General features: G+C 35.6%; 1 protein-coding gene across 4 annotated transcripts in view; it reads left to right on the top strand.

Annotated features, from left to right (window-relative positions):
- The first annotated feature begins 9,077 nt into the window (after positions 1-9,077).
- The window catches only part of LOC149545080 (sodium/hydrogen exchanger 5-like), a 155,560-nt gene continuing 139,644 nt past the window's right edge, over positions 9,078-24,993 (top strand). For 3 of the 4 annotated variants that reach the window (XM_089795576.1, XM_089795575.1, XM_089795574.1), the window contains exons 1-6: positions 9,078-9,403; positions 14,619-14,670; positions 14,824-14,883; positions 15,011-15,035; positions 15,157-15,242; positions 15,397-15,508. In XM_089795576.1, the coding sequence (XP_089651702.1) occupies positions 9,223-9,403; positions 14,619-14,670; positions 14,824-14,883; positions 15,011-15,035; positions 15,157-15,242; positions 15,397-15,508 (516 nt within the window). In that variant the 5' untranslated portion in view covers positions 9,078-9,222. Of the gene's footprint in view, positions 9,404-14,318; positions 14,343-14,618; positions 14,671-14,823; positions 14,884-15,010; positions 15,036-15,156; positions 15,243-15,396; positions 15,509-24,993 lie in introns of those variants that run through there. The other variant, XM_089795577.1, reaches the window with a different exon arrangement.

Consider the following 24,993-nt stretch of genomic DNA (forward strand, 5'->3'; position numbering starts at 1 on the left):
ATGACAGAGTTTATAGGAGAGTCCCAAGATCTAATTATTACAGACGACACCCAGGGGGATGTTGTGGATAGTTTTGAGGACTTACTTTCCTTAGCAGTTTCTTATGGTACGGAGGGGTTGGACAGTGATGCTATAGTTTTTGATACTACGTATATTGATATGAGCTTTGGAGTTGATTCACAAGATATGGATGGTAATAGTTTAGAGACCAGTAACTTTGAGGATGCTCCTTTAGACAGTGTGTCAGAGGAGGTTTGTAGGAGACAGTCTAGCCAGTGCCATCATGTGTCTAGTCAGTTGAGAGTTAGTGAGTGAGACAATTCTATCACTTGCCAGCATTTCGACGTTGCTCGTCAGTTGTTAGCAGTTTATGGATGGGGTTGTCTTACTAGTGATGAGCAGGGAGGTAGTTATCTTTCCTTGATAGAGATCCACTCTTTATGGGAGGCTATTCAGATTCTGAGACAGGATTATATGCAGTTGGTAGCCGACAGAGATTATCTTATGGAGTGGGGGAGTACAACATATGATGCATTATTGGCCAAGGAAGATGAGGTGAGCGAGCTTACTCAGCAGCTCAAGGTGACTTCTGAGATTCTTGAGAGTACACAATTGGCTTTCGAGGAGTCACAGTTTCATTTGGCTAAGGTGACCATGGAGTTAGAGCGACTGTAGTCTTTACCAAATTTTGTACAGTCACAAGTTGTGGTGTCTGGTGATCTGAGGATGTCCATGGTCGAGATTGTCAGAGACAATGGAGATGGGGATGCATCCATCCTTGATACTAACATTGGCATATCAGGTTCGTTCTCACTAGAGTCAGGTTCAGTTGAGTTGGGTGTTACAGCAAATTGTTGTGGTATGCCTGACATGGTGGTGGGCTCTAGTACTGATGGCACAGAGACTAGAGATGTTGTATCAAAGATCATGTGTGATGTTGGTGAGCCGACAGTTGGCATGGTTCCTGCTAGTGATACTACTCCCTTGGCGATGTCTTCGGAGGTAGTAGTCAGTTCTAGCTTGGTTAGTGATCGATTGCAATTAGTTTCATCTGGGTTGCAATCTGAGCCACTGACTAAGATTGGCACATTCTATCGGCATTACATTGTGAGGTATGCTCATCAATTTACCTTTGATGACCATGTTGATGAGATGATGATACAGAGATATACTTTGATTCCTAGTGCTTGTCATTAGTTATGGGATGGTTTGACACCACAGGATGAGAATTGTGATGGGCATGACATGGCGATAGGTTCTGCGGTTGATAGCTTGATAATACATGACTTAGAGCAGGAGTTTGGGAGTGATGCTTCAACGGTTGTTGTTATTGATTCTACTCCTTTGGCTATGAAATCTCCTGACTTAGCTAGTGATCAGTCACAGTGGGTTGTATCACTTGTTCATGGTGAGTTGTTGACTGGGGTTGGTTCTTTTTATCAGCATTATACTGCAGGGTATGTACATCAATTAGCATTTGATCCTTGTGTTGAGGAGTTGGTGGCAGGCATATTTGGTTTGGGTTCCATTTCTTGCTGTTTATCTTGTGATGTCTTTTCACCATCAGCGGTGCATGGGAGTTATGGTGATGAGACAGTGGCCCGTAATCTACAGAGTTGTGTTAACTGCAGTAGATGTACAGTGTGTGGATTCTTTGTATTTGGTGCAGTTTCATGTGGGAGTGGTCACCATTGTTGCAGAGTTGGATCGTACATTCCATATAGACCAGTGGGATGCATTGATGGTATTTACTGTGTTGGCAGTTTGGGTTATCTACTCTACTTGGGTTCTGATATTTCGAGAGCTTGTTTCTCATGGGTTCCTGACTTTGGAGTTTGGGTGAGTTGTACTCGCCAATTTGATTATGGATTCCTTTTGGTTAATTTTTAGAGGTTGTTGCAGGAGCCTATGTTGACTGACAACAATATAGTTCATGACTACATTTGGGATCCAGGTGGATTGATTGGGTTGTTGTTCAGCCATTGCTTGGGGACAAGCAATTTTGGGAAGGGCAGACTGTAATGTCCCCTTTTTAGCATTCATAGCATGATGTTGTCGTTAGCCTATTTCCCCACAGTCCCGTAGGCTAACCAAGACATTAAAGGGGCTTAGAGGCCATTTGGCCTAGATAGTTTTAGTTGCAGGTCTTTCTGAGGGGTTTTGAGGCAACTTTGAGCATACTTACTATTTATAGTAAGTCATCTTGGGCATGGGTGGACATCCAGTGGCAGCGATATGTTGATGGTAATTGTTTAAAATCGGCAAGAACACTTGTTTATCATTGATAAGATTTGTTTTGCATTGATAAAGCTATTTAATAAAGTTAAATTTAAAAATTTAACTTTATTAATGCATAAACTATAGTTTGTGGGAAATATTTAAATTAAAAGAGTCCCTTTTATTTTATAACACATTGGAGACATAAGTTACATAAAAGGGAGTGATGTTTTATCCCACATTGAGAAAACAAAGGATTGAGCCCTTGTGAGAACACTATAAAAGAAATGGAAGAGCTTCTTTTAGGCATGCTTGGAAATATCAAAGAAATTGGAAAATTTTCTGGAGATTATGTCTCAATAGTTTGGAGGACGAAATCACTTCAAGCTGAAAATCTTGATGCCATTGAAAGATATGGTCTTGAGATTCAACATAGTAGCAGTTCGAAAAAGCAGAACCGAAAAAGAAGGCTAAAAAAGAGGGTACGAAAAAGCAGTCCGAAAAAAGTGAAATCGAAAAAGCAGGCAGAAAAAGCGGGTACGAAAAAGTAGTTCGAAAAAGCAGACCGAAAAAGCAAATCGGAAAAGCAAAGTAGAAGGGGCAACATTGAAGGAAATTATTACAGCCATCTACAACTAAGTTCTTTTGTTAGTATTGCTTTTTAGGGTGTTATAAGCTTTCAGCTGTAAGTGTGCATTATACCAGCATTGTCATTTTGTAATCCATGTAAATGCCAAAGTCTTGGCCATATTTCATGAGCATTGTATTAGAAATTTCATTGCAAATTAATAAGATAATAGTTGCTGGTGTCATTTAAGCAATGCAATATCATTATTTATCAGCTAGTTAGTTTGCATACCAACTGTTTGTAAAAATGCCAGTTGGCTGTAGGTGTTCATTTCTCATACTTAGATCATATATATGCACTGAATATTGTCAAAATTAGTTGCACATTCATGTTAGGTCATTGTTTAGACAAATCTGGAGTCTTTTGTAAGCATTTCCTTTGATGTAAATCAAAACAAGAGTTATTGCAGCAATCTGAAAAGTTATATCAGTCATATGACCCCCTTGTATGCAAAGTGTTTGACAAAATTCCTTGAGCTTTGATTAGCATTTTTGAGAGCAGATTTGAGGAGGGTTATTATAGTGGTATCAGAGCTTGCTTGCAAAGTGTTTGACGAAATGTCAAATAACTGAAGTATAAAGATTTTTGGTGTTTGAAGAAGTTATAACCTATTGGGGTTATTACAGAAGTGGAGCAAAAAAACTAGGACAGGCCCGAAAAGCCAAGAGAAAGGCTCAGGCAATTTCTTTAAGGATATCCACAGCTTGAATCTCTAGCTTAGTCATTCTTCCAGCTGCCTCTTTCAAGTTTGAAAGATCTTTCTTAGGTTCTTGGATGTCCTTTTTCTTTGTGCTGGATCTAGTTCTCTTTCTCGAACCATCCTTTAGAGTCTTATCCTTCCCATGGTTGGGAGATTGGTCATCCTCCTTACTATCTGTGTGTTCTTCAAGTTTGTTTATGAGCACCTTTATGTTGTCATTTGATTCTTTTAGAATGTTATAGCTTTGCTCAGCAATTTTTTGCAGAGTGCCTTCCATAGTTAAACTCTGCTCTTCACTTCCTCCACTTTGTTATCCATTTCCTTTTCCTCTTATGTTTTCCTAGTTTGCATACTACAATCATCCCTTTCTAGTACACCCACTTTGTATTTGAGCTCTTGGATTTCATGGAAAGTCCATTTAGTGGTTCAAAAACTATCAATAATAATATTTTTAGCATTATTAAGCACATCCATATGAGGGTTTTCCTTTGTGTTATCACTCAAAATAACAAGGTCAACGTCAATCAACTCCTCCATTTGAATTTTTCCCTCCTTATTCTCCTTGACCATAGTTTTGATCATCTCTCTCCTAAGCCCCATCCTCACAGAAACATTATCAAAATTTCTCCAAACCACTTTCCTCTCTTTGACTGAAATCATACATGTGTACTAGCTGGAACCAAATTCCTCAAATTCCTACTCATTCTTTTCCCCACTCCCTTGCTTCTCATCTTCCTCGTCGCTATCCTTTCCCTCCTCCTGCTTGTCCTCCTTAAAGTCAATATCTCTCCCTCTTTTCAAACTCCTATTAGGCTTGCCCTCAAAATCTTCATCTCTGTTGGCAGGCATCTTAACAGTGATGTTTATCTTTCCTCTCGTCCTCTCCTTACATTCCTCTCCTCTGAAATTATCTTCCTCCCCATTAGCACTGTCTCCCTTCGCATCCATGCCCTCCATCTATTCGTTGTAGTCCCTATCAGATGAAATCTCAAAGTATTGTTTAGGTTCATTATTATCCTTTTTCCCTTTTTTCTCCACTTTGATTCTCTTTTTCCCTTGCAAAAGTTACTATAAGGCAACGATCTTACAATAACTTGTACTTTTTGTAGAAGACAAAATTTCAAATTGCTTTAGGGAGGCTAATAGGTTAGCTGATTGGCTAGCCAATAAAGGGGTTGCTTTGGATAAAGGGTCGATTGATTGGGATTCAACATCATTAGCCAGTTCATTGATAGTTGATAAAGGTTCATAATGGGTATTGAGAGAAGTCTCATCATTTAGTATCTGATAGATTGCTAGGGGGTTTTAGGCTACTCACTTAGTATTTTGGTTTTGAATCTGCTCCCAATTTATTTTTGGGTAGATTTAGGTTGCATATCATTGAATATATATTGTTCATTTGACTACAAAGGGAGGTTTTCTTCACTGCTTCTTTCCTCCTGGAGCCTCTTGAAGTAGTTTATAATAAAATATAATGGCTTCATCCATTTTTATCGAAAAACAAAGAAAAAATAACTTGTATTATGAGATCAAACAAATTGAGTATATGGTTAATGTCTTGCATCTCAACAATGTTAGGTAAGGCCATTAGTCAAAGAATATTTAGTGAATATCATTGATATTCTGGGAAGCCAATACTCTTGATATTAGATGTGATATCAAACCTCATTTTGAGTATTCCGTGAATATCATTGATATTATAGGAGGCCGATACTCTTGATATTAGATGTGATATCAAACCTCATTTTGAGTATTTTGTGAATATCATTGATATTCTGGGAGGCCAATACTCTTAATATCATATGTGATATCAAACCTTATTTTGAGTATTTAGTGAATACCATTGATATTTAGGGAGGCTAATACTCTTGATATCAAATGTCCTATCAAACCTTATTTTGAGTACTTGGTGAATATCATTGATATTCTAGGAGACCAATACTATTGATATCAAAACCTTTTGAGTACTTGGTGAATATCATGTGTTGATATTCTAAAAGACCAATACTCATGGTAACAAATGCGATATCAAATGGCATAAATCTTCTGAGATGTCAAATGAGATATCCTTAAAATCAAGATATTTGTAATATCAAGTTGAAGTAATATTTACTTTTATGTGGTTATCATTCTAAGTTAAGAGGGAGTGTTGATATTTGCTAGCTTCAGAGGGTTAAACCTATTATATATGTGTTCTTTATATTTGAGATATAAGGTAATTGTTACATGAGAAAAATTAATATTATATATATTTATATATATGATTAAATTTGTTTTTTATATTAATTATCTGATTAATGAATAGACATGTCCTATGAAGGGACATGTCTATTCATGGCCTATTCTCTATATATAAATCTAAGAGGATGTAACCTAAATATCATTGATATTCTAGGAGACCAATACTCTTGATATCAAAACCTTTTGAGTACTTGGTGAATATCATGTGTTGATATTCTAGAAGACCAATACTCATGGTAACAAATGTGATATCAAATGGCAGAAATCTTATGAGATATCCTTAAAATTGATATTTGTAATGTTAAGTTGAAGTAATATTTATTTTTACGTGGTTATCATTCTAAGTTAAGAGGGACTGTTGATATTTGCTAGCTTCAAACGGATAAACCTATTATATATATATATATATATATAATTATTTTTTATATTAGTTATCTGATTAATGAATAGACATGTCATATATGAAGGGACATATCTATTCATGGCCTATTCTCTATATATAAATCTAAGAGGATGTTGTATTTGTACCACACATACCTAATAGTGCAGTGCTTAATACATTTACAAAAGATCCATGAAAATTCAACAAATATGAACTATAAGAAGCAACCATAATGTAACCATGAACAAAAAAAAACACATTAATCAACCAAGAAGTATCATAGAATAATGCAACACCACAGAGCAAAGGAGACAGTAAATGTCATAGGATATGCAATTTCAAACACCATAAGATGTTAGAAAAGACATCGCATATGAAGCGAACTATAGATGATTATTAAATGACAAACATTAAAATCCAAGGCATGGGAAGCCATTATTAGGCAACACCAATTGCGTTGTCCATGAAACAAAGCATTACATTCCCACGAATAAGAATGTGCTATAAAATAATGTGAAGATATAGAGAAACAAAAGAGATTGATGGTAGGATACCATGCTATACCTACTTGGTTATCACGAAAGGAACAATCAAAGGGATAACAAATCCTTGAGAGAAAAGAGACAAAAAATACAATATATGCCCAAATGATATATCCTTTATATAAAAGATACACTTATAGACATAAATTACACTTAGGATGCTAATTCCTATGTAACACAATAAATGCATGCAAGAGAGAACATCAAATTAGAAGAGAATGCAAATTCATAAAAGATATTGGATACATTACACAAGGGAAGAATGATACATTATGTTTCCCTATGTGGTTTTAATTTATATACCAAACATGTGATTTCAAGAAAACATAAGATTGCACTTGGGATGTATAGTATGCAAGTGACACAATAAATGAATGCAATAAAAATGTCACCATTTAAAAGGAAAACAAGTCAACAAAGGGAGAAAATGGATCCTATGATATAAATAGAAAAAGGAAATGGGTCTCTTGCCCCCCAAGTGAAGAGACAAGGGAAATGACTATTATGTTGCTCTCAAAGTAGGACAATGATCCTACAAAGATAGGCTAACAATGTCAGAAAGCTAGAAGCAACATAGGGATGTAGATGTATTGAGTAGAGTGATAATGAAAAGGATATCATGCATCATTACAATTCATTGAAAATATACCATAAATAATCAATTTTGTATATTGCAAATAATGGCAGAGCATAGAAAAAGAAATTCTTTTTAGGTGTAATTAGATTGAAATGTAAAAAGAGAAACATTCAATACGCATACCCTTGTCAAATGGATGTGTTTGATTTTCAAAGTGAAGGATGTTGGCGTTTCTATAGATGTTGGTGTGAAATCTAAGGTTGTCAAATCTTGAAGAGTTGATAAGCTACCCATAGGTTCAATGTGATTAGGAACCTTAAGGTCTAAGGTTGAATTCGTGGAAATAAGGTCATAATGATGAACAAGACCTAAATTCTTTTGAGATGTGTCTTGAGAGGAATAGTAGGAAGCATCAAGGATATGATCATTCACTTCTAAGGTATTCTTAGGAGAAGTATAAATAAAACTCATAAAGGCCTCATGTATAAAAGGAATAAAATGCATGGGAATTGGTTAATCATTAGGAGCAATAATAATTCTATCATCTAATTGTATAAAATTTGCCTCATGAGGAAGGGAGTAATCAATATCCTAATATAAAGTTTCATCCCAAATAGTAGAATCATCCAAGGATGGAAGAAAACACACATCATGACTCAAAGAAGTTTCACGAGGGATAGTCAATATCCTTTTCCAAGGGCTCATCCCAAATAGTAGCATTAGTAAGGTTAGGAACATGATAACTCACTAAAGATTGATCAAAATCATCCTTGAAAAGATTATCTTTTGGAGTGGGGTGAGAGTTAATGCAAAGAAAAATTAAATTCTCATCATATGCACGAAATTGAATGGCTTGAAGATCATGAAGGAAACTTAAAAATAAAGATAACAACCCCATTAAGATGTAATGCAATGACTATGTAAAGTGCAATACAATCTAAGAATGTAGGATGCAAGTTTATTGTGCATTTTTCCCAATTCACATTTATGAAAACAATGTAAATGCCAAAGGAGATCTAAATACCACTAATGCACACAAGAGCATACAAAGTAGATATAGATGCACAAAGAAGCAATCTAAACCCAAAATCAAACAAAGGAAGGAAAGTGTGGTTTACCAAAAGAAAATGAACACCCAATACCAAAAAGGAAATAAGTGAGATCAAGAGACCTAACTCCAAAATTTAAAAGATGAGACACATTAGGTTCCCCAGATGTTTAGGGGGAAAATAGAAGAAAATAGAACCACACCATAGCTGTTGTTTTTTCTTCATTGTATATATTCTTTTCATTATCTCTTATCCTCCCCTATGCAAAGTGCATGTTTAAAATATATTAAAAAAACTAAACCAAGTAAAGAAAATTCAAATTTATAAATAAATCAATTGTCAAAATTTAATTGTATCTTGCGTAACTCCGAAGGCACAGTTCTGGAGTATGGTGTGCAGCGAAGATTTCGGTGCAGCCCCTAACAAACAAAGAAAAATCCCCCTCCCATAAAAAATGTTTTTATCAATACGTTTGTTGTTTACCTAGATATTATAAAGAAAACAGATCTCTAAATTTCTCTGCATAGTCTCTCTCAATTTAAATCAGAAAGAAAATAATAATAGGAATTAATTAAATATGAAAAAGCAGTTAAAAGCATCTGACACGTGTCCTCGTTAAGAGCGGGTCAACAAGTCCAATGTTAAAATCTTTCATTTCATTTCCGAAAAATCATTTGTTTTCTACGCTGTTATTTTTTTCGTTTTGTTTTGTCAATTTAGCGCACTGATACTCCGCGTACGACACAATCAATTCGAATTGTAAACCCCAACGAACCCGGACAAAGAAGTGGAGCTCCTTTGGGATGGATTTTTCACCCTAGAGGTTTACAATCTTGGAAGATTTTTTTTTTGCAGTGGAAGGAGATTGAAAGCTTTAGTTGCAGTGATGGCGGAACTGCAAATAACGCCCACAGATGCTCCTGGTAAGCAAGCAATTGAAACGCAGGCTGCAGGTGTGGGAATTCTTCTGCAGATCATGATGCTTGTGCTTGCCTTCGTGCTGGGACATGTTCTCCGCCGTCATAAATTCTACTATCTTCATGAGGCCAGCGCTTCCCTCCTCATTGGTACGGCTATAGAACTCTAAAATTCTTTACCATATTTAACGTAAGACAATGGTTTAACGATCGTTTAAATTAAAGTGATTGTCGGGTTCATGACGAATGCGGAACAACATGTAGATCTTAGTTCAGCGGTGCGGCGAATTGTAATTTACCTATCTTACAAACCGAACACTGATATATATATACTTGTTGTTTGAAATATGGCGGAACTAGGGCAAGATTGGATGAGGGTGGATTTACTACAGGGGAGCTTTGAGTATCTGTTGGGGGTCTTGCAGCATGGTCCCATGCAGCTACTTGCTGCCTAATTTATGGAGGCATAGAGGGTCCCATGCAATTATTTTATTAAAATATGAATAATCTAGATTCTTGTCCTAGAATGGTGGAACAGCCACAGTTTGAGAATTGAAATTCCACCTGTTGGTGAAGAGAGGCCTGCAATAATGCTGTAACGGCTCAACTACAGGCGTGCCACAGTATCGAGTATATATAAAATTTGATATTTGTTTAAAGAAGCACGAAATAAAAAATAATGCAAGAAAACAAAGAGCATGGGATCATTGATCCCCGAAACAATTTCTGAAAAGATTGAGCTGTGCCCGCTAATTAACTAAGCGGCTACATGGGACCCTGTTGTAAAACGTTTGAATCAAATGCAGTTATTTCGATTTTATGCCATTGGCAATTAGCACAGCCGGACTTTAACATTCTATGGATCTGACAATGTTTCAAATTGCAGTCATCCGTAGTAGCACCTAGACAAAAGTGAGAGCTGACAATTGTCTGTAGCAGCTTCAGGGTAGTAACAATGAGTGTCTCGAGGAGCTGTGAGGTAGCAATCTGTATGACCTTAGTATACATTTTTCTGCAGTTTTAAATCTAATATTTCGCTTACATACAATTATACCATTCCGTCACAGGTAGATATTGTCATCATAGAGATTGCAAACGGTAGCAGAGCCTACTGTCTTTATAAAAGTAACATCATCAGTGTGTACGAAACGTGTGCCAGAAGTTTTTAAATCTAAAGTTAAACTTACTATTAGTAAGTTCCGTCATAGGTGGACACAGTCATCACAGAAATTGCGGGTGAGGGCTCAGTGTTTATACTAACAACGGTTAGTAACATTAGTCAGTGCAAGAAATATGACTGCAATTTTATATCTGAACTCTCATTACGTATGATCGTCATTAGATACAATCACAATAAATAGATACTAGACACAATCATCGAGGAGATCACAAACAAGTTGAGATTCTAGCATGGTTCTAATGGCCAGGTTGATAAGACCAACAAGTTTTGTGATTGTTGTTGCTAAAATCCTAAATCTGATGAAATATTATGAATATAATCTCAGAGTATATTAATAAATGTAATAGTGCATACACACACACACACACACCTTTTCACAGGATCAGTGATCATTGCCTGTAAATGAATCATAAACAGTAGCAATTCTAAGGAACCACAATCTGATGAAGGGGCAGGGGTTACTTAAGACGAGACACCTAAGAGATGTGGCTCTTTTTCCTCTCCTGAGGAAATCTCTTATGAATCCTCTATTTATCTATTAAATTAAATTGCCTATCTCTCAAGAAATATTATTCTCCTACAAGCAATAATATCTGGATTAGCGAGGAAATGTGGTAGGGAGGTGCAGCAGTGCCAGTTTTTTCCAATTGAGTAGCCTGGCCCAACCTACTCAGTTCGTGTCCCATGAGGCAAAATGACTTGGTTGGTCAGTCGGTGCTCACAACTTGGGTTTAGTTGTGAAGAACCAGTATCTAGGCTTCCTTCAATTGAACAGCCAGCATCTAGTTGGTTAGCTTATGGGCCAAGGGGTCAATTGACTTGGTTGGTTGTTCTGTGCTTTTGGGCTTAATTGTGAGGAACAGTCTCTGGGCATCCTACAGGTCGTTCCCATTAAATTCTTAATATGGTTGGCTGTTGGAAATATGCGAAGAACTGGATTCAGTGCATTTAGGATATTATATTTTTCAATAGGAATTATCTGTATATGATCTACATCCTTGATTTTAATGTTCGGTATTAATTGATTATTATTCTCTCTAAATTGAATTGCAATTATGTACTAGAACACTATCAAGATCAAGTACATCCCTAAAGGGGACATTACAAAGAATCTGCACATCTATATATAATTGTGTTCATTTCCTTGGAATTTGTGTACTGTTCAACACTTTGCTGCTTGTGATACATTTGCAGTCTATATTTGCAAAACTCACACACCACCTGAATCCACAATATGAACGCCCTAACTGTGCATTTATATCCCAGGGAACCCTCATACCCTTGTTTTTATGGCAAGCAATTGCATTTTGTTGTATTGCACTGCACCCACAAACCCTGCACTGCACATATTTTTTTCTCACATTCTCTTTATAGTTTGAAGCTTCCTGTTGGTTTATGATGCGGAGAAACTATATAAAATTCTTTCTATGCTGAGGAGCGATTTCAAACAACTTACAAATTTTCCAAATCTGCATATCTACTGTCATTACATGGTGGGTAAGTACATTCAAACACATCTGTGAATATCTCTAAACATTTTAGGGAGATTAAAATCTGTATTCAACCCAACCTGAGATCTTTAGTTCATAACCTAAAACTTTCATAAATCTATATGTCATCTAGTTTGATACAAACTTTCACTCTGAATTCAAAATAACTTCCTGAATCCTTATACCATCTTGGACTCAATATCAGTATTACAGGACTTCCACACCCATGCATTCTTTAATGAACCAATTTAAAGTTCAGACCAAAATCAATCTTGCATTCATTTGAATCAAAAATTAATATCAACTTTCTTGACTTGCCCCAGAGATTCCCATCTCTATGCATATATCTTGATTCTTCATTTTGTCAAACACTTGGCTCACTATGTTTTGCCTGTTATTGATCTGCATATTTCTCCAAGTTGATATTTGTTATATAGTTGGAACACAATAAGGCCAATTCCCTGCAGCACACTATATTCCCAAATGCCAATTCTCTACTCCAATAAAAATTCAATTGAACATTTCAAAGTGGAACCCCAAGAAGTGAGGCCAAAACAATTCCAACTACCAAACAATGAGAAATTTTGACTCATTGATATAAGTTCCAACACCCTATAACATTCCTATTCCCCAAACTGATAACAGGGCACTGTATTTATAAAACTTTATTTCTGTTTTACTTCATCAATCTACCCAATTCACAAGGGCTGAAAACATTTATAAGAGAACAGTTTTAATGAAAGATCTTGGCCGAATCAATGCGCAATACATCCCCACTTTAAAAGTTAGAATTTCATAGTCAAGTAAGGGCTCAATATCATGCAATGTATACTACTATGTTTAATTTAATTCTTGCAGCCCAAACAATAGTATTTTGGTGCCCAAGAAAAAGCTAAAACCATCCCATCACATGCAGCCCGATAACCATACTTGGAATTCATTATTTGCAGCCAAAACATTTGAATGCCAAGGTTTATTTCTGATTTGTCCAAAACAGATTTTCACCCTCAAAACCATTGTATTTGTTTGACCAAGAATGTTTTAAGAAAAGTGATCAGATGCAGCCCGATTCCAAGAAAAATTCCAGCTTATAAAAACAGATTTTGTGTATCTAAACTTTGGCTTAGGTGCCCAATAAATGCCACGTCTATCTGATAATTTTTGTGCAGCAATGAACCTCAATAAAATCAGATTTTAATGGCAAAAGAAACCCGATACATAGCAGCCCATACTATAAATTCCAATCTAAAATATTTTTCAAACAAACAATGTCTATTGTCATGAATTTAGACATCCCAATCATTGAATCAGTCTCTTTGAGTCACTTTTACAGAAGAAAATTGATGCCCATACATCATTTACCTCAAACCAATATCACGAATACAAATTCCTTCAAACCAAAACCCACAGGTGGAATTTGGAAATCACATAACCAATTCTTGGTTGGAATCTATTACACAAATGTGGAACTTGTTAGACTTAGAACACAGCTGATGATAACACAAGTAAACTAAATGGTTGGATTTCTGATTTTATAAAAACAAAGAACAATCTAAAACTGATATTACTCGAACTCAGAAATTTCCCTTCCCAAACAACAGTTCCAATACAAAAACCAAGAAATATAAGGAAATGAAACAACCTTATTATTTTCAATCTCCCTTTACATATCAATCTTTATACTTGAGAGATCAATTTCCTTTTCTGCTATGCTCTATTTTCAGTCCTGTTCTAAATACTACATCAAACTCTATATAAAACACCAGAGTCTCTACTGCCTTCTGAGGTGGTTATAAAACTACTCAAAACCAACTGAAACTGATTTCCACTCACATGTGTGAATCGGCTCATCACCCCATTACAATGATTTATTTTTCAAATCGAAAACTTCTAAATTCCTAACTTCTCGATTCCCTCTTAACATGCAAATGTTTGATACAAGACTATATACCCTTTGAACCCTTAAAATTTGATGTCTAAAAACACTTAGATGCTTCTAAGCTCAACATGACAATCTTATAAACCATCATTATGCTCCTTGGCATTTTCTGAGGTGCTCCTGCCCCTGTTTACCCATCTGCTCCTGCTTTCTACATGAAGTGCTAGGGGGTTCCTCAACTCCTATTTTCAGAATCATCACAAATTTTAGTGTTAAACAATGCAGAAGATAACAAAAATACATAGCAACAGCAAGATGAGTTTTCATGAGATATGAGTTGTAGCAAACAATGTTTTTCAACTTCATCTGTAGTTAAAAATGGATCTGACTTGGACTTGTAGGAGCTGGTGGAGTGATATAAGTGCAGCAATGCAGTACCCTGCACTCTCCTTTTTTGAGGTGGTCTAATATATCCTGGAAGAGGTTGCATAACTGGCTATTCATAAGTTATGCTCAATCACACACAAAGACATTCAATGGGTACTGTTATACCATCTATAAATCTAGCTAGTGATGGCATACTGCTTAAAACATTTATTATTTCTAATTATAATTGTATAGAAGTACTTTTTAGCCGAATTTTGGTTAAATGTGTCATAAAATAGGTCATTGCTGAACTGGTTGTAGCTGAATGCCATTGGCATGGGCCATAGAGTGTTCAATGTTGAATTCGATAGTTTTTAAATACACCATAAAACTGATTAAGGTTGATGATTATTTGTTCAAGTATAACTAATCTGGGGAGTTTCTTGGCAGGTCTAATTGTTGGGGGTCTGGCAAACATTTCAAACACAGAAGAGAGTATCAGGTGAGGTTCATGTAAATGCTAGTGGCGATTTGCAGATTGATAGTACATCAACAGAAGATCATGTCTGTTAGATAATGTAATTTCTGAAGTACCGGGTCTCTTATTTCTGCTGGAATGTTTTATTGATATAAGTGGTCTCTGGTAAACATGCAGGAATTGGTTCAACTTCCGTGAAGAGTTTTTCTTTCTGCTTCTGCTACCTCCCATAATTTTATATCCTTACAAAGAGAAGAATGAGATTATATTATCAAGTTCCAGATGGAGATTTACATTTTCTCTATTGCATATTAGATTTTTCTCTTCAAAAGAACAGATTTGCTTTCCTTAACCCATGTTTCACTCAGTCGGGCTTTAGCTTGCAACCTGTAAGTTCTGCCTTTTCTTATCAATAAAAATATTGAAAGCACTGTTTCATCTGTTAAAATATGCTGGCTATTTTTCTATATTTGTAGAAAATTAACTTTACAGCCAACCCTGTTGTGACAGAAACCATTCTTTTCAAACTTTGGTGCAATAATCACAATTGCTATATTGGGAACATTCATAGCTGCAATTGTGACTGGAACTTTAGTGTAAATTTTCTCTCCGTTTGCTCTTTAGGTCATTGTTAAGCTGCATTTTTGAAGAATACTCTGTCAACATATTGATGTTTTTTCATCCTTTCTTATTCTTGATCATTTATATTTCATTAAATGCTTTTTCTCAATGTCTGGTTGGTCTTCCCAGTTATCTAGGAGGACTATTCTTTCTAATGTATAGGTTACCATTTCAAGAAAGCTTGATGTTCGGTGCTCTCATCTCAGCAACAGACCCAGTTACAGTGTTAGCCATCTTTCAGGTAATTTGGTAGTCGTGCAAGCTTTATAATAACGTCTATGTTCTTACGATGCAATTCTGATTATACATTTTATTGAGATGTACATAAATATTTGAGATTTAATGCATTTGTAACGACGGTGGAGGTTTGTTGTTTGTAACTTGATTTTTAGGAACTGGCCCTTAAAATTTCATTTGATGCCTTGCTGTATGTTTTACAAACATGTGCATAAATATTTGGTATGCTAATATGCTTCAAATTTAATTATACTTTTATGTAACCAAAATTTCCTTATTATTTAGTTGTTTTGAACATATTTATGAAAATATACTTATTTCTTTTCAATGCATGTGTTTCTTTTAAACTCTTATACTATGAATTATTATGATAATAGATAGTTTCTATTATCTTTGTTTAGTATCTAATGGTAGTCTATTGTAATTTTTTCAAATATTAGAATGTTTCTAATATTTAGTTTTTTGTTTCTAGAATAGAATGTTTCTATTCTTTATGATTGTTTCTTAAGGAAACATCGTTTAGTCTCTTGTATAAATTGATCTCTTGATCACTGTTGATAACAAACAAATATTTTCCAATTACTTCGTAATATGGTATCAGAGCCAACACTCTAATTTTTTTCGAAAATAATTATAATTTTTTGGTTGAAATTATCTACCTTTTATTTTCGAAATTATTTACATGCATATTTGCTTCCAACTCTCTCTATAATCCTACTAGGGTTCTCGTTTTGAGAGATTTGAATCCACCAACTTCTAATTTGATTCTGCAACCCATTTTTGCCTAGATCTGTTCGTTTTTTTTGCACATTTCCGCCATTTTTTGAAGCTTTTTTGTAGCCAGGGTTGTCTTTGTTCAAAACCCTAAATTTTTGTACCTGATCAATTTTTTTACAGATTCTTGGTGGGTTTTTTGAGAGCTCAATTGGGTTCTCAAATTTTTCTAGGTTCCTTGATATTTGAGCTAGCCGATCCAAAAATCGACAAATATTCTTTCTAAGTTTTTCGAGCTCTCTTTTGGGTCACTCTTCAAATTTTCTAGGTCTATTTCTTGAGAGTTGCATATACTTGCATGTTGTTTGCATGTGTTGCTTTACCATGCAAAATCTTGTGTTTTCATAATTTTTTCCCTAAAAAATTTCTTATGGGTTTCTATAAATTTTCCCTTGAAAATTTCTGATTTTGTAATTTGCGAAGTTGTGTGATTCCTTTGTGGGTTTGTATTTTTTCCTCAAAAATTATTTGTTGACCATTTTTCTTAAAAAAATGAAGCTTTGTATTGTTGGGTATTGATTGATTTTTCATCTCAAAAATCATGTTGGGTATTGATTGATTTTTAACCTCAAAAATCATGTTGGGTTTTGATTGATTTTTCAACCCAAAAATCGTGTTTGGTTTTTTTTGATTTTCGCTTAAAGTCATGGCTTTTTGTGGTTTGTTTTGGAGCATTTTACTCATCTGCAAAGTTTTGGAGCGTTATCCAAAGTACCATCAACAATCTTCTTAGTAGACATCCTCTGTTCCAGATTCAAAAGGCTCGCAGAAGAAAAATATTCAATGCAACTATTGCCACAAGTATGGGCACATGAAGGTTGAATGTCGGAAGCGCTTAGCTGCCCTATCTAAGCAATTTGGTTAGCAACCCACAACGAACAGTGCAGAGCACTTTCAGTAGACAAAATCTGCCTTTTACGCTTTTTGACAGCTTCGTGCTCTAGATAGATTAACCATTAAGGGAGTATTACAATAATAGATAGTTTCTATTATCTCTGTTTAGTATCTCATGGCAATCTATTGTAATCTTCTGTAAATGTTGGAATGTTTTTGTAAATTTTTAGAATGTTTCTAATACTTAATTTTTTGATTCTAGAATTATGATTGTTTCTTAAGGAAACATCGTTCAGTCTCCTGTATAAATTGATCTCTTGATCATTGTTGATAACAAGCAAATATTTTCCAGTTACTTCGTAATATGAATTTCAATTGAAGGATCAACAAATGGTTTAATCTGTTGGAAAATTGCCCAGAAATTTAAGATAAACAACAATAAGAAATAATTAGAAATAGATACAAGAGACACAAAAATTACCCTGAGAAAACCCTTCCAAATTTGAAGGGAAAAACCCAACCACACAACAAAAATATCACTTTATTAATCATAACATATTCAAATGTACAATGCCTTTTGTTTGATGCGATATATATAAAATAAAAAGAGACTCTTCACATACCAACCGAAGGTCTCTTCAATTCCTAAAACATAACTCTTAATTCTCAAATACAACTCTTCGTATTTCCATGCCTTAACTAATGTTGTATGACACACATCTTTATATTTATTATTACATTTTATCCTAAATGTGCTTTTCAATTGAAGGTGACTATAACGGTATCATTGCCCAAGGATAAAGATCTCTATTGCAGCTACAATCTTCACCACTCCTCTTAGCAAGAGAGAGATCTTTAGCTGAATAATTACACAAGGCTGCAGCCAAAAATGTCAATGATTAAATCTAATCACATAGATCCTATAAAAATTCATGGAATCGCTCAACATGAAAACCCAACAAGAAACATAACGAACTTTTTTGGAATCAACATGACACTAAGATAACAATTTATTTATTGTTAATAATCATGGAATCACTCAACATGATAGATGAAATTTTTTATTCATAACTAATAATTGTGGAATCACTCAACATGACAAACTTGCAAAAATCCAATCACTTTCCATCAAAGACTCACTCAACATGATACTGTCATGGAATCTCTCAACATGACAAGTTAGGTTTACAACTAGGATTTTATCACAAACTCTCTCAATGTGATACAATCATGGACTCTCTCAACTTGACTTCCAATTCCCATCACAAAATCTTTCAATGTGATGATATTATGAACTCTTTCTACATGCTGTTCACTATGAATCTTTCATAAGTGAAAGAGTTATCGCGTTGACCTTATAACTTCAATTATTTCCCATAAATATAATCAATAAGAAAAGAAATCACAGCTGAAACTCTTTTCCAATAAGAATCTCAAATTCTGCAATACAAAGCATGCATAAAATTTTGCAACGATTCCATAAATACTTTCTCTTAATCAAGAATTATTTTGTTCACAACAAAAAGCAAGAGGATGTAACCTCCCTCTGAGGTTGAGCATCTCCCTCTGGATATGGAATCAAATCAACGTTCCCATCTCATAATTTGTTGCATCCTTTTCTTGCAGCCAAGAGAAATAAAGATCAATATTGAATAATCTTTTTTTATCCCTAAGTTACGATGATGTAGAATCTTGCAACTACTTTATATCTGGAAACATATATCAATCCTCCTTAGTAGGTGTAGATGCTGAAACAAGACAACCATGGAGCTCCCCTTTTCAAGAAGATTGACATATAATCCAGGCTTACATTCACAATTTTAGCAGAGGTCTCTCTCTCGTTGTTAGACATCATTCGTGCACACCACCAACAATTCGTTCCTTTTGCGATTAAAATAAGAAGACTACTTTCTTTAGACTTTGTAGAGGAAAAACAAATCTTTGCCTCTAATCGAATCTTCTAACTGATAATTCACTTAACTCAAAAAAAACAATAAAAAAATAATTGACGCAATCTCTCATGTTTAGTGTAACCTGCCTGAAGGTATTATCAAATCTGCAGGCATGCATCATTCTGAAAATAATCATGAGTATCAAACTGAAGGTAACTTTAGCAAAAGACTCTTCTTTGTGTGCGAAAAAAAATTCACAGAAATTGATATGATGATTAAAATCACTGCCCAAAAGAATAAAGAGTGGGCACAATAATGTCACCACACATAAAGAAAAGAAGAGATGCAACGACCCATTACGGAATGAACTTCTAACATAAGCCTTCACGTGTCTAATGAACTCTCGCTAGACAATGGCTCACACAAGAAACTGTTAGCATGAATGCTGTTGGTATTCCTATTGGGAAGTATCCTAGTATTGCTGGAGACATGAATCTTGGTTGTGTTGCATTTATGACAGTGTTTGTCATTGATGTCAACATATTGGTTATCCTGTGAAGGCTGGCAAAGTAGTAGACATAGTTTGGTTTCGTGAGCATCGAAGAATGAAGTTGAGCTTATACAGACTTGGGATAATGTTCTTCAGAGTGTCCTGATTCTATGGTTAAGAGTGCGTGCGGAAATATGAAGCCACTACAGAGTTATTCAAGATTTATTGAAGACAGTGTTTAGACAGAGTTCTTGTGCGGTGTTTATTGTTGTTTGGATTGTATCTCCTAACAGAGATAGAATCTGGTCAAGCGGACTTCGACAAAGGTAGAAGACATGATGAAGATGCTATGGTCAAACGCGCACATCCAGATGAGCATCGAGTGAAGAGTTATGAAGACTGTGAATTGACAGTTGCGTGTAATTGTGATAAGATGTAAAGATGTAATGTAACATGTAAATATAATATCTTAAGATGGTCCTCTATTATAAGTGTAAATTGGGAAAGAATCGGGAAAGCCTCAAGGCTGACTCAATAATTTGTTTTAGGACTTGGTATAAAGCAAAGATTATTTCCTTTTGGTAGAGTGTGGTATTGTGGTTTTGTGTATGCGAGTATGAGAACTTGTATGTGAGATCCAGTGAACTTGGTAGTGAATATCTTTTGATCAGAGAAGTGTTTGGTGTAGTTGAGGCATGGTGAACGAACAAAGAGACTGTATTTGGCAAAGAAGTTGCTGTGGACAATTGTTTACTTGTATTATTCTGAGAAGGATAGTACTAAGGCCAGTTGGATAGTTAGTTTAGTGGTCTTGCCTAGAAGCTGTTTGGATAGTGGGTCCTTTTGTCTTCCAAGACTCCTAGTAGGGATTTAAAGTCTTCTAAGAGGGGCTGATATGTACTAAATGTATTTCATTGACTCCTAACAGGGTCCATCCTCTTACAAGGAACTTATATATATATATATATATATATATATATCATTTTGTGTGTACATGATCTGTAAACTCCTTGTTATGAATCACTTAATTTTTAGATTCACCAAGATACAAATTTAAAATGAAGATCGATATTGACGTTGCTGGTGAACTAAGCAAATAATACTTAGAAATGCAGGAAATAACTAAGAAGACAAAAACATTCATCAGAAAGAACAAGAGACAAAGATTTGATTTTGGAGTTCACTAGACTTTGGCTATGTCTCCGGATCTACAAACTTGCAAGATCGATGCCATTATTATGATGTAAAAACTCTCACGTCACTATGGTCTTTCATGGAGTTACTAACTTCTTTCCGCTTCCACATTGTGATGACAGGAACTTGCTAGCAACATGTTCGTGCCTAGCTCCTTTGTCACTTTTTACAATGCTAAGCGATAAAACTGTAACTCTCTCTCTCAAGAGTATATGAATACAATAGGCATTAAGCCTTTACAATAATGACATAATGTCATGAAAAATACTCTCAAGAAAAATACTAAGTTGTTATCTCATAGTATGAGACCACTTAATTTTCTAGAGAGCATATTCTCCAAAATTCTCCCTTTGGAAATTACAAAGATTTTCTCCAAGTTTAATTGTAAAAAAATGAGTGTACCCTCTGTCACAAATTCATCTCCCTTTTATACATAATAATCTCCAAATTTGGCTTCTAACCAAATAACCTTTTCCCCCATTTAACCATAACAAAATAACCTTATTTTAAAACAAAATATTCAGCTCAATAATCTTAAAATAAGGTAATGCTAAAACTGTTATAACGACCACCCAATAGTGTAATGTTTGAAACATAAATGTAGAGATTGAATGGTGATGAGTTTGAATCACCATGCCATTTAATGGGCTGGCCATTTTCTAATTTTGTTTGTTAACTCAAAAATAAATCTGCACAATCTTATCTCAAATTTGGTGGGCATATATATTTGGATGAGCGGATTTCTAGGGATATAGTGGGTGGTTTCTTGTTTTGGCTTTTCCTTGCATTTAGTAGCATTTAAATAAACTATTTCACATTTCAAAAATAACGTTAGATTTGTGGGGTATTGGTGTAGCCATAGGATGATAATGAGGAGGTGTAGTGTTCAAACCTCTTTCATATTTTTGGTTGTCTCAACCAATAGATAAGACTACCATCTAAGTGCCATGTGGTAATAATTTATTGAACCATGGGTGAACATGTGTCATTATCTTCTTGGATTAAGTCGTGCATTGCCACATCACCTTAACTTGCAATGTCATCATGCCACATGTGCTAGCATGTTATCTGCGATGTGTCATCATTTTTCTACGTCATGATGATGTCATCATTGGTCCACCTGGTTAACCTTTTACCGCAAAACTTCGATCGACCATTAACTTTGTATATGAACTCGAATTTTGTCCATTAAAAATGTGTCAGAAAGCTCTTGACAATCTCTTTGATTTGAGACTATTTATGACCAATTTTGAAATGGTCAAATTTTCACTCTTTTTGTTCAACCTCTGGTTCGCTTGTTTGACCAAACCTTTGATTGAGCATATCTCGAGCAAACAGACTCCTTTTGACATGCTTCAAGTTGTGTCAGGAATGTTTCGCTGTGCTATATGCATTGATACCAATTTTGGAGATTCTGAGTGGGTTTTTTGAGGTCTTCCAGATTCACTTGGATTTGTACATCCTCATTGGGATTTTCCCTCTGATAAAGGGTTTTCTTAGTTAACAAATCTGGTGTTATTGTGTGTGGTGATCTTTCTATGGTTGTTGCATCCACTGTTTACATGTTTTGGAATTAATAAGGATATTGAGAATTGTTTTAATTGCATAACTGATTCACCCCCCTAGTTATCTTGGTGGACTTTACTTTCTAACAATTGGTATTAGAGCATTAGGTCCTTGAAGGAAAAGCTTAACAACTTAAGGAGATCTATGGTGAGTAATTATTTTAGGAAATAAAGTCCAAAGTTTGATGGAGTTAACTATGACATTTGGAAGGAGAAGATGGAGACACATTTGCTATGCACGGGTCTGAGTAAGAGCAAGAAGGATGTGGTTGATGAAGATAAGCTTGAGGTGTGTACTGAACCTTAGAGGGACATGTTTATGTGCAATATGCTTGCTAGAGAAGCAATTTTGATAGCTCTTCCTGAAAATGAGTATAGTCAGGTAAAATCTTTAAAACCAGCTCATGAAATTTGGAAAGCTTTGGAATCTACATTTGAAGGTGATAAGCACGCTAGAAAGGTTAGACTACGAAATTGGATTTGTTTATTTCAAGATGCTAAGATGATGGAGGATGAATCTGTAAGAAGTTATTTTGGAAGAATATCAGAGATTGTAGGAATTAAGGCTTGTGATGGAACAAAGGATGAAGATGAAGTTATATGGAAAGTATTGAAGACTTTGATACCTACATACTATTGATGTCATTTTTTATACCACATAACATATTAGCAATTGAATATTTGATACAGAGTATCAAACAACCAATTCCTCTCTTGAAAAGTTAATACCCATGGGACATGAGAATAACTCTAATGTTCCTTACACCTGTGGATACTAACTTAGTATATTGATGTGATTTGCTGGTAATCACATAGGCGGCCTTACATTGTTTGTTTGAGGATGACTTGGGCTTTGGTGGAATGATGGAGATGGTGATTCAACGTGAATGCTAGATGATGTTGGGGGGAAAAGTGATGGTGATGGAGGGTGAATGGTTCTTATGACTTATGCCTTTCTAACTTTCCTCTTCAAAATTCTAACTCCTAAACTACTTGCTATTCTACTCCTCCTATGAATGGAAGACTAGCAAATGGACTGGGATCGAATCTGATGAAAGTTAACCAATGGCTCCACCTCCATAGATGCAATGATTCAAAGGATAAATAAACTAGTTTACCACATAAGGCTTCCCAACAAGCCGCTAGGATGCTAGTGGCCTAGTATTGATCCCTATCTAGTATCTACTAATGCTACCATACAACTATCCATCTACTTTACTCTTACTTAGCAACTTGAAATGTAACCAACTTTAACAACTTGAAAGGAAATTTTACTCTAACTATTTGGAAGTAGAAACCATGCAATAATACCAAAGGCTCTTAATCACCATGCAAGTCACAATAATGAGAAAGAAATAGCGAATTTTGGCATTATCTTTGCAACAATTTTCTCCGATCGTTACAAATGAGGGCAAATGGCCTTATATAGAGGCCAAAATGTACAACTGACGGTAGAGATAAAGAGGCAAAATCGACGATCCAGATTGAATCCTAGAAACCCTAATTAGGGTTGCCACCCCATCGGCCAATGAGAAGATGCCACCTCGTCAACAGACCAATGGAAAAAGTGAAAAAGTGGCAACCAATGAGAAGGCACCAAAATGGTGGCCAATCAGAATTAGACACTTGTCCTATCCTAGAAGAAAGAGAAATTGCCACTTGGGCTTACATCAAATGATCTTCTAATATAACTATACCTTTTTCTTTCATTCTTTTAGCTAAGGCAATGAACTTAGCTAGCCTTTTGTTGACTTCTTCCATGGGAGGACAAGGTGTATGCTTTATCTTGAGCTCAGCTGATTTCATTATGCTGCTTGCTGCTTGCTGCTTGTAGCGTCCTCTCATGGTCCTTCTCATACTCTTTTGCAAATCTGATAAAGGCATCGAGGGAGGAAAGGGTGCCAAAATGTTTCTTCTTGATAACAACCTTTCCTAACTCATCCAATCTTGACTCAAGTCTCATCTCATCAATGTCTTCTTTTCTAATGTCTTCAAAATCAAGTGCCATCCCAACGTCGCTCATCATGGTTGAAATGGAAGTGTCGACGTTGGGGCTGTGTTGTGCAACTGCCTTCTGTATCTCCTCAAGTGTTCTCGATCTGGTAGTCAAGGCGACAAACCAAGATTCAACCGTACTCAATCCTCTCTCATCAACCAACTTGGCCTTTTCCAAATATGCCTCTGGAAGCCTGATGAATGCCTTTAGCCTGGGAATAGCCAAATCCTTGACTGGGAGGAAATCTTTCCACTCTTCTTCAAATATTCTGAATTTGTTTCTAACAGTCACTAGTGACCGGAATGTTGAGATGAAGGAAGGCAAGAAATTTCGCCCATCTTGGATTGTATCACGGATCCAATCCTTGACTTCATGTAGCTGAGCTGATATTTCTTCTAGGTTGCTCCCGCTGTCTTGAGGAAGGGCTTGCCTGGTGCAACTGTTGGATAGGCTGGCAATCTCTCCAATATTTGTTCTTGGCCTCCAACTTTACGATCCTTTCATTTGCCTTCCTCAACCTTTCTCTAATTGAAGCTATACCCTCCTGGATCTCTTCACATTCCATATCATCTGTGTTTCTTCCCAAGTTGTGTTCCACTATCTCATATTCCTGGGCCGCAATCTCATCCACTGCCTTATTGACTGTTGGTATAGCAATCTGAATCTTTTGGTGCCCATCATTGTCGCTCCTGATTACCTTTGCCACCGTCTTCGCTATTTGTTTTTGGTTCTCGCTATCACCTT

This window comes from Cupressus sempervirens, chromosome 8 (genome assembly GCF_028749045.1).
Source record: "Cupressus sempervirens isolate cs-2001-9-10 chromosome 8, ASM2874904v1, whole genome shotgun sequence".
NCBI lineage: Eukaryota > Viridiplantae > Streptophyta > Pinopsida > Cupressales > Cupressaceae > Cupressus > Cupressus sempervirens.